The sequence below is a fragment of the Neolamprologus brichardi genome, chromosome 9 (genome assembly GCF_056152115.1).
Source record: "Neolamprologus brichardi isolate AB-2024 chromosome 9, ASM5615211v1, whole genome shotgun sequence".
Classification (NCBI taxonomy): domain Eukaryota; kingdom Metazoa; phylum Chordata; class Actinopteri; order Cichliformes; family Cichlidae; genus Neolamprologus; species Neolamprologus brichardi.
This window is the reverse complement of record NC_142112.1, coordinates 19,677,217-19,688,427: the sequence shown is the minus strand read 5'-3', so window position 1 is coordinate 19,688,427 and position 11,211 is coordinate 19,677,217. Positions and strand designations below refer to the sequence as shown.

General features: G+C 38.9%; 1 protein-coding gene across 9 annotated transcripts in view; it reads right to left on the bottom strand.

Moving 5' to 3' along the window:
• Positions 1-349: 349 nt before the first annotated feature.
• relch (RAB11 binding and LisH domain, coiled-coil and HEAT repeat containing) overlaps positions 350-11,211 on the bottom strand; it is a 37,424-nt gene continuing 26,562 nt past the window's right edge. For 6 of the 9 annotated variants that reach the window (XM_035909368.2, XM_035909370.2, XM_035909374.2 and 3 more), the window contains 7 exons: positions 10,723-10,805; positions 8,095-8,158; positions 7,852-7,990; positions 7,153-7,269; positions 5,484-5,572; positions 2,794-2,864; positions 350-1,689 (listed from right to left, as the gene is read on the bottom strand). In XM_035909368.2, coding sequence (XP_035765261.1) covers positions 1,569-1,689; positions 2,794-2,864; positions 5,484-5,572; positions 7,153-7,269; positions 7,852-7,990; positions 8,095-8,158; positions 10,723-10,805 — 684 coding nt within the window. In that variant the 3' untranslated portion in view covers positions 350-1,568. Of the gene's footprint in view, positions 1,690-2,793; positions 2,865-5,483; positions 5,573-7,152; positions 7,270-7,851; positions 7,991-8,094; positions 8,159-9,960; positions 10,044-10,722; positions 10,806-11,211 lie in introns of those variants that run through there. The other 3 variants (XM_035909369.2, XM_035909373.2, XM_035909375.2) reach the window with 2 other exon arrangements.

The window sequence follows — 11,211 nt, the reverse complement described above, 5'->3', positions numbered from 1 at the left end:
TTACAAAGTCATTTTTCCAAAACATGCAGGGATTGAGAGATAGTGTAATCTAGATGGCAGATCTGGGCTTTTATTACTGTTTTTTGGGGGGTGTTAAGTTGTTGGGAATGTCCCATAAGATGGACTTTGGTTTGTTGTACTAAGGAGACAATAGGAGACTTGAAACGTTTGAAGTTGAAGCACACAGGCGGTGTGCGTTTCTCCTGTTAAATGACTTTGTTTTACAGCCTTCTAACACCTGCCGACACTTTGAGCTCCTTAATCACTGCGGCGGACCAAAACAAAAAAAAGTCCCGGTACATGCAGGCATTCAATGAACCTTCCAGAAGTAAATTTAAGTACACAACTGATCTCCATCTTTTATTACACCAAGACACGAATTTCAAATATACACAATGAGTACCGTGTTCTTCAGTTCAGTGTATGATACATTTATTTACGGTTTCTCTTAGAGCATGTCCAAATTGAACAAACGACAAAGGAAAAAAAGAACCAAATTCCCACGTTAGAAAAAAACAAAGTACAATTATCAGAGACACTGCAACACTGAGAGACAAGATGCAACAGACAGAGAAGGAATAATTATGATCAGTGTTCTCTTCAACTTCACATTGCCATAATGGATAAAAAAAAGATCATTAACAATAGTGATAATCTCCGTGTGTAAGACTGAATTAAACAAAAGAAATATAGATAATAAAGAACGTAATAGTAAAGTGAAGTGCAAATTTCTTTGGAAGTTGGAATAAAGTATGTTTTTCTTCATTAAGACATAAATAAGTTATAAAATAGAAGCTATCAAAACAAAAACCAGAGACTGAAGAAATAAAGGCAAGACACTTTTCTTTTTAATAGTTTCAAGTAGGCGATACTTCAGAGCCGTACAGAGACACTGTACAAGGCATTCTAAATAATCCGCGCAGCCTTTTGGTGGTTTAGACCTTCAGTGTAATTAATGCGACTGCTTTTGAACCTTTTGATCCAAAATGGCGCCCATTAACATCGTAAATGAAACCCCCGCAGGCTGCGCTCAGAGTTCTGCTTCTCAAAAACGAGTGAGGCTCTTCTGATACAAGAAGTACTGCACTAAAACTTAAAAGAAACTCAGTGATACCTTTCAAGTCCAGAAATGTCCAGGTAACGAGTTCCTCGTTATCGCTGTGGGTTAGTCTCGATACTGTAGAGTTTCTTCTCGTCTCTCCTCTCTTTCTGTTGTGACATGACAATTCTAACACTGACTAATGAAAGCAAATCCTAGTCCTTGATGATGCATCTGTCGTGATTAATAGTTGAGGAGAGGAAAATACGAGCAGAGGAAAACCTCAGAAGCTTTCACTGCGAAAACCATCCCTGTTTAACAAGTAGTCCTGCTGCACAGATTTTAAAATCAATACAACTTCAAGCAAAATTTCTCAAAATCAACTCAACTATACACTTGACTTCCGTCTGCTCGAAGCTGAACATATGCTTTTTTATTTTGTTTTGTTTACTCCCAGTAAAACGAAATGCTCCCAATGAGTGCAGCGTTTGGTCAGTTATTCGAGATGATGAATCGGTCAGTGTTGGGATTACTTTTTTCTCTGGAAGACGTTGGCCAGCATGGCGCCAGAGGTAGTCAGCTGACCCATCTTACTTAGAAACTTGGTCTTGGCATCCTCACCCACCAAACTGGATGCAATTGACATGGAGCTATGCAAAAAAAAAAAAAAAAAAAGACAACGTTAGGACGTGGACATGACGCATCAGTGAACTTTAGCCATTTTCGATATGAATGTATTAAAATCAAAATCAAATCAAAACTATGCCAAAAATCCCTCTGCAATCTGTCTGAGCTCACACCACCCTCTACTCCACTTCTTTAGAAAGGAAATACTGTTTGCCAATTCAGCCCCTCCTGATTTTTTACAGTCTAACGGCTCCTCAAGTTCCTCTTTTGAGTTTGTTCGGACTCAGAATGATACAGAGAAGAAGTTGGTGCCAAAGAGCTGCATTGCTCAATACCAGCACAAACATAACACCAACTCAAAGCACTTTATGACCTACGAACCATTTTAGTCCATGCTTTTGTTTACCACCTGTAGTTCATGAGCCTTTAATATCACATCAAACTTCATAGACTTGAGTTAGAAACTCTAATATGTAATCTCAGTGGCATGGAATTGGATCCATGTTAGGCGATCCTACTGCAACAATTATTTTGGTAAAGAATTCACTGAGCGCAGAATCACATGGTTTTTACAGTAAAATTAAATTAAATGGGGCTTAAAAATGTACAAAACTTTCCAAACCTCTTTTCTCAGAGGTCAGATCTCCTTAAAAAGTCACAATCCGTGTTACCAGTTATGGGGAGAGAAGCTGAAGCCAGACTTGGCAGAACAAAATGAAAAGGTAAGAAAAATCTCTCAGCGTGAGCGCAGAGACTTTAACGGCTGTAACCTCGGGGGAACAGACTTTTACACAATCTACTCGCACAGACTTATACACACTTCCTGCATCGACATACTCACAAACATACACTTTTTTCGCCCCTCTTTTTAATGAGCTCCAAATATACATGATCAAAAATCTTCCTTTCGTGTGGCTTTGACACTTAAAAATACTCCTAACGGGGGATACAGAAAAACCCAAAACTCCCACTACATGGGCTCTGTCTTTCACGCTCGCCACGTGGTAAGGATCCTTCGCTACTTCATTCGGTCTTCATTTGTCAGAGTCTTATGCAATAAAAGCCCATATTTTGACATTCCTTTCAGAACAAAGTAATGGTGTGAATGGGGGTGCGTTGAGCCTTACCCTTGTGGGTCTGACATCGCTCTGTTTTCCACCTTGATTTCACACTCTTTGATCATTGAGCTAAGAATCACCTGCGAATGAAAGAAACAGATTCAGCTAAAAAAAAAAAAAGAAAAAAAAAGAACCCCAAACGTTTCTCCATGTTTTGGTTTTGTTCAGGTGATTTTTACCTTTACATTAATTCACATCACTGTGTTTTACCCAACCAATCCCAACCAATTTCTTTTGGCATACTGGTTTTTATTGCGTCTTTTCTTCTACATTTCTCTATGTGTGTCTTGAGTGTTGAAAGGACTTTGCTGTCATTCACTGGCTGTGTTATTGGATTAACTTTCATGTCTTTTGCTTAATCAAAGCTAGGCTAACAACAGAAACGACTGCCTCTATTCAACAGATTGATAGAAAACAGAGGAACTTGCAAAATGGACACATAATAATTATTTAATAGTGAAGTAAATTAACACAGACGCAAATAAAAAGAGAAATTATTTTGTCAAATTTTTGAAACTAGTTCCTGTTATTTTTGTGTATTTATTTGGGCAGGGTTAGACCTATAAAAAGGCCTTTAGAGCTCATATGTTTCACAGCGTGAAACCTTTTTTATCTGTTAGAGTCTGGTATGCACAGCTTACAGTCAAGAGTCGATGTCTTATGAATGAAAGAGTCAGCTGATCATTAGTCACCTTGGTTAAATGTTCACATGAAACGGATCGCGTGAGATTCCAAGACACAAATAAATATGAGAGGTGTGTGTATGAGTGTGTCTGAGAAAGACCGTCTTTTTTGTCTTATTTGTGCAAGATCACAGATCAGTAGCAAAAAAAACAAAAAACAAAGTTAGACGTTGTGGCTCATCAATAAAAACAGCTTTCAGCTGTTCACTTATTCCCAAGCAGTCAGCACATCGGATAGGTACACATGTTTGAATTAGCAACCCCAAAGGAATTTAAAAGCATGCAAACACATGTGTATGCACGCACGTATATGATGTGTAGAGTTTAGAGCCCAAACAATATAGAATTTTAAAGACTGATACCAATATTTGTTTATGTAAATCTTTCACATAGGCCAATATGTCTTTCCTTTCAGGCTTCAGATCTCCTTAACATTTATTACATGTAGTTAATTACGAGTCCTTACTAAGACAGCATCACAATGCATCTTAAAAACAATCTTGTTTGATCATCACAAAAAAGCAAGATTAATGGTTTACTAAGCAACGCTGGGCTTGAAGTCAGAGTTTTCTGTAACACGAAAGCTGCTCTCCATTTAACTGGCTAAATCACCATGGTAACTATTGCTGAACACATAACCTGGTCAGGAGGAGTTTATATTGACCATGTTTTCAATGATTCTTGTATATACAGCATGCATTACAGAGCATGGAGTGTAGGAAAGATTCTCTGCTGGGTTATATGTTTTCTATGTGCAAGCTGTTAATCCCTGCCACCGTACAAATTATAGCAGCACAAACGGTGCATCACATTGTTGCTGGAATGTGTATGTTTGATAATGAAGAAAATTTATACGTGTTTTTATAATTTACTGGAACTGCAGCTACTAGAACTGCAGTTAAATTGATTTCACATCTGCTGTATTTGGCTGCAGAACATTTACCTTTAATGTTTAAATGAATGAACTTAAAATTTCAGAGCTCTAATGTGCTGCTGTCTTATTTAAAATAAACAGCAGCACTGAGAACTCAAATTAAAATGTTTATTTTACCAATCTCTTTGCCAGACCACCCGATTACTGGACTTTCTGAACCACTAATCTAATCAAAATGCAACGATGTTGAATTTTTTTTTTAATCATCATCATCTGATGACTTGTCTGACTGGACTAGGCTGCACTTACAGGAGCACTCGATTTTATGTGATCACACACAGAGCCTGAAGCAGAAAGCCCGGCATAACAGTCGATAACCATCCCCATGATACACTCTCTCTCACTGGGATTTTAGATTTTTACAAGCAAGCAAATGTAAAGAAATCCTGCTGGTGTTACAATTCCCTCATAGTACAGTGGTCCCTCGTTTATGGCGGTAGTTACATTCTAAAAATAACAGGTGACAGGTGAAATTCGCAAACTAACTTGATTTTTTTTTATTGTTATAGATGTTTTATGGCTGTAAAACCCCTCATTACACACTTTATACACTTTTCTCCAACAGGCTCGAACATTTCCACTTTTCTCTCTTGCTTCTGGTGGTGCAAAATGTTTCATCGACATTTTTGTGTTTGTTGGACAAAACTTACAAACACACAGTACAGCACTTCAGAGTCACACTGCTAGCAATCGAAGATTTATGCAAATTTGACAAGCTGAACGCATTCTGTACTGGACAGGAGATACGGCACAAGATTGATTGACAATGGTCTACAGCCAATCTGAAAGCAGAACACAATGCGCACTTAAAAAAAAAAAGAAGAAAAAAGCATGCAAAATTGCACCAAAAAAAAAAAAAAAAAATCCGCAAAACAGCGACACCTCAAAAGGTGAATCGTGTTATAGCGAGGGACCACTGTATACTCCTCTGATGGCTAAGTTATGCTACATCTACATTCATGGTTCAAGGCTGTCTTCTTTAATTTTTTCATTTTAATTCATTGGTTGTTATGAATGCCAATATCAATATATCAGTCAGGCTTATATGAATGTGCAAGCATGTCTTTGTGTTTTCTCCTGACCTCATGCTCTGGAGAGAGTTGCTCCATGTCAGCACGCAGACACCTGAGACCAGGCAGGAAATGGTTGACCATCACCTCCTCAGAAATGACTGGACTGAAAGTTAAGGGCTTAACTGAAGCAATGCAGCTATCAGAAACTCAAATGCAAGTGTTCAGTTTAAAGTCCTTTTAAAACTACTTGGTTCTCCACAAATCACAACTACTAAATTAGATCAAATACAGTAAAACAGAAAAGAAAGGAAAAAAAAGGACAATAAATGCAATCTATTTCCTAAAACAATACATGCAATTTGAACTTTTAAACTTAATACAGTAAACGAATTTGAAAGATTTTTGCTTTTTTTTAAAAAAAAAAAAAAAGTTGCGAAATGCACTTAGTAAATTGTAAAAATCCTCCTATGTTATTATATCCCAATATTCATCCTCCCAGACTATCTTGTTTTTGTTGCTACTTGTATAGACATGTAAACTAAAGAACTGGTGATTCCAAGGTCAGACAGTTAGTAATACTACTGAGCAATAACAAGTGTTTCCGGGAATCACCAGATGGGAGGGGTTTACTTCAGGACAATTTAAAATATTTTGCTGCTGATGAAATAAATGGTAATTACAATTAAAACCTCATGAGAAAGTCACTTCATGACTTTATAGCTACAGGGCACACTCCACCCATCTGAGAATGAAAATAGGTTCACACAAACTTTACTCCATGTTCCTTCATCCTGGACTGCACGTGTTCTGCCACCCATCAAACCCAGTGAAACTATATGGGACCAGCGGTGAGCACGTCTTTATTTTTAGGGATGGAAATGTACACTTTCAGAGCTTGTCGCACTGATTACAGGAGAAAGAAGTGCAGTGGGAGGTAGAGGCTCTGAGGTCAGGGCTATACCTCCTGGACACTACTGCACTATAAAATCACAGCCTGACAAAAATCCACAGGAATGAACCTCAACAGCTGCCGTCTATCTGTGTGTGTGTGTGTGTTGGACCTGGGTGGGGTTGGGTTGTCAGTAAAGATGAAAACGAGAAGAGGGAAAAAAAAGAGTAAAAGAGAAATAGAGGAAAAAGAATCAGAAAAAAGAGGGATGACAGAAACGGCAGAGATAATATAAACGTGAGTTCTGTCCTGGGAACTGTTCCTAAGGATTGGAGCTGATGTTCACTCCTTTCCCTCCACTCACGCACTTTCTCCCTCTCTCATCCTTTCCTCTGCTTAACCAACCCTGTAATTACATCTGGCCCCAAAATGGAGGCAGCTTATTTTTCCTTTCTCCTTCTGCCAAATGATAGTTAAATCCTGCCAATACACACAGTGAACCATACACAGAGGCACCGAGACCACACTGATACATACCAGCACATCTCACAAGGATAGCTAGGAAATAACTGGTAACGCTTAAGGTCTTCTTACTGACTTACAGTTACAACATCTAACCCTGAACCCTAACCAAACTTGACACTGATTTCTGGTAAATCATTTGGAAACACATAAGTACAGGAGTATTAAAAGGACGAGTGGACTCACATTTCCTCTTGGAGTAAGTTAGTTTTAAGCTATTAGGTCTTATCACGAAGAGTGACAGTTAAATTGCCTTTTCATTTAAGAATGGAAATCCATTTCTAACCAGCTTACATGGACTGTGAACCATGACCTTTAAAAGGATACAGCAGCAGGAGAGGGCGCTGTAGGCCTCAAACAGCTGAGTGGCAATGTCAATCCTCTTGTTTTCAACGCTCTGGCTGTTGTTAGCTAGAGCAAGCTTGTGAAGGTGTGGCAGCACAACTAGGAGAATAGCAAAGACAGGGGCAAATGGTTAGAGCACAGAAAAAGCAGGATTAAACAAAACAATGACGAGATTAAAAAGCATATTTAAAAAAAATGAGATGTCCTTATTTTTTGGTATTTTTTGGAGCATGCTCATATCAAACATGGCCAAGGTTTGGCATAGGTGAGATAGCAAAATGAACAAAGTGGTCAGTTTCAGAAGCTTTTTCCTACGCGTAGCTCTCAATGATGACAGTAGGAGCAGATACCCACTATATGGTAATCCCAGACAACAAAGTCCAATCCACCAGTTGTTCAAATATTTTGATTGTGAGGGGAAGCCAACCAGAAAAAAGTTGGCTTAAAGGAAGTGTGGCCTTTAAGGGAAAGAAACTTAAAACGCCTCGTTACAGAGCATGAGCTGAGAGTCTGCACTCAAGCCCAGTTTAAGGTAAACAGGAATTTTCTTAAGCTGTGAATCCTGCAAAGCTCCTCGATTTGAGTCCAAGAACAAACACATTGAGCTGGAAATTTGAGCATAAAGTCCCCTTTTAAACAGTTAGTATTGAGCTTTTTAATGCATTAGTGTCATTTTCATACACTCGTCTCTGAAGCGTGGCTCTGCGTTGGGCCCAACCCTTCCGAATGTCCTGATGATCTCCATGTGCAAAGAGTGCTGGTCTTGGTACTGAGGGTCTTCCAGGAATGACGCCAGCTGCATCTTTACACGCTCCAGCAGCTAAACACACGCAAGCAAAAGTATTTTTATACATTTTAGAATGATGATGATTTTAAAAATGCTTTCAATTAATTTCATCACTGTGTATTTTGACAGTTCCCCACCTCTTTTTGAGTGACAGTCTCCATTATGGTACCAAAGGCAGGAATAGTAGAGATCCTCACTGAGCTACAAACAGCAAGAATGCAAGAAAATGCTTTGACCATAGAAAGTCAGTTAATCACTATTTCAGGCATTCCAACTCTCTATTAGCGTGCCATTATGGCAGAATTAGAATGAGTCAAACATTATCTGGAAAAAGGTTTTCAGATTCATTTCATAATGTGGGAAACACCACATTATTGGGTTAACCACATTAAAAGAAGTGAGATGTGTTCAGGGTATGTCATAAGATGAAAGGCACGTAAGGAATTTTTAAACAGTGCGGCTAATGGATTCCAGAATTGACTTAAAATTTTTCATTTGTGTACTTTTTTTTTTTAATTACAGTGCCACATCCAGTGTCAAGCAAGCATTTATCCTAAAACCCACAACAAGTCAAAGAATTAGGACTACTGTGGCTAACACATGTTCTAAGTTTTGCATAAATATAGTGATTACAGTGTAATGACACACTGGTAACCACAATGATGACTGAGATGGTTACTGTAGTGCCAGATCAGGCTCTACATTATGCTCAAGTTATTACATGTCCATAAACAGTGAAATTTATATGTGTCAAGTAAAGTGTCAAGTGCATGACCCATCAGTGCTTTGAGTACTTGAATGACAGAGCTGCTGTATAGAGAGTTTGTGTTTGGACTGAGCATCTGAAATGGTGATCATCTGAGCAGTAATGATCAATTTAGCCAAGATCTGGGAGCTCATCTGACTTTACAGAGCACCAAAATGCTCAATTTTTGTGAATATTATTTGACCCACATCTATATTTAGAAATCAGTGGACTATAAGATAAAGTACAGTTATATAGATTTATATCTTTCTTGAAGAAAATCCAACTACAAATGAAAATCTTAAATCTGCTGTAAAAATACAAAACAATAATAAGAATATCTGACATTAATCACTTGACTTAATGACTGTGATGAATGGAAGTAAGCAAGGTTAATGGGGAGGGGGGCGTTAGAGTGATGTTAAATAATCATTTCACAGTCAGTAGGACTAGAAAAGCCAGAGGTCATCTGAGAGATCATTGGATGAAAAAACATTAATTTTTAATTTATAAACTGCTAATTGTAGATACGGCAAAATACGCAACGCCAATTTTTTAAGGCTACAAAGAAAAAAGAAAAAAACATGCATTAAAAGTTAAATCAATTTGTGTTCACAGTACAATTTAGGGACAAGCATATGCACCCAAAAATGTATTTCATTACAGAGAACCATGAGATGAATGGGGCTGCATTCCAGCAGTGACGCCACAAATTTCATTACTGTCGAGTTTGATAGATCCATGCCAAAAAACCCCTTTGAATTATTGTCACGACATGGCTCAGAAGACAGGCTGTTGTTTATAGCGTGCTATGTGTTTACCAGCTTATAGCGTGACACAGGGCTGAATCAAATTTGTTTGCTAATTAATCTAAAGATCACCAGAATGAATATGCATAAACATTTTCCTGTTGGACTATAGAGTGGAGACTTAACTATTTATCCAAGCACAGATGTTGTTAGTCAGTGTGAGTCACTGGGTTGACATCAGTGGTTATTGAATATGGGAGGTAACAAAGAGAGGCCAGCGAACTCAGGCTCTTACTTCCTCGTTCACTGGATTTTGTTGTGGTTAGAAAAACTGCTGTGTTAGCGAAATAAGACTTAGACTTCTGGCATCATATTGATGCCAGCTCAGCAAGACAGATTCAAGAAATTTCTTCTTCTTCTTCTTTTTATATGAACACGCACCACTGCAAGGATGCAGCCCACAAAAGGACAGTGTTTACAGAGAGATTTTTCTGTGTTGATTGACTCACAATTCAGGCCCACTGCACAGAGTTATAAGGGCTGGAGCCGCCCGGCGATCTACTAATGCTTCACTCATGCCTCGGAGAATCAACTGCAAACCCACCACACAGCAGGATGAGAGAGAGGGAGGGGTGCCATGGGAGGGGACAGAGACAGCAGGAAGGAGGGAAACGTATAAAGAAGAAAGCGAGGTGAAAGAAAGAGGTAAAGGTAGAATATATAAAATGGAAGAGAAAGAAAGAAAAAAAAAAAAAAAAAAAAAAGGATTGCCAACCACTATTTGGAGTCAATCAGAAGGGGCCCTGCTCTCACAGAGTGGGATAGAGAGGAAGAGGAGGAGGTGGGGCAGGTTACACGCAGGCATGCAGGGATTGTGCTGTTGACACATGGGAAATATGCAACCACATTTCTGGCAAAGGACTTATTAGTTGTAGACTGATGAGGCAATGAGAGCTGGCATGAGTTAGTGATGCAGACTGATGATGTGTACATGCATAAAAGGGTTCACCGTGGTTATGCTGAAGAATTACCCCATGACACAGCCTAAACCTAAACAGGAGCCGCTCTAAACTAATGCACATGAGTGAATTATATTTGAAGAATGAATGAAAATGTATTGGACAAATAGGTTATTTCAATGTTCATACTGTCTTATTTTCTGCTGAATTTGCTCCTGGCAGGTAAAGACTGGTCCAAATGTGATAGTTCTCAGGCAGCAAAGAGAAGGGGGAGAGAGACGCGGCGCAGTTTACTGTTGTTGTTTCACTTACATTTCAGGGTCAGAAGACAGTGTGATGAGAGCCGGCACCACTCTCTGAGCTACCAGCGTCTCATTCACCCCCTTCACCAGCAGCTGATCGGATTGGACAGAGCCAGCCGTGATGTCACAGAGGTGGGCGGGGCATTTGGGACAAGAGCGAGCAACACCGGCAATAAATAGAGAAAAAAAAAAAGGGAAAAAAGCAAAATAAAGAAGGAAGGGAAAAGAAAACAAACACAAAAAGATAGGAAGAAAGTGATATACAATGACAAGAACAATAGCTGCAAGGCACGGAACAGCACTGTATGTTTCAAGCAAGTGTGTACACACACACACTCGTTCACACACGCACGCACACACATGCAATCTCAGGTATGTACACATGGCAAAGCCGACATAGCTAAAATTGCACAAGTATTGTTACAATACAGTGAGCATAAAACAGCGGGCTCTTTCCACACACGCCAGATTATAAAATAGCTGAGAGTAATTTGATCTG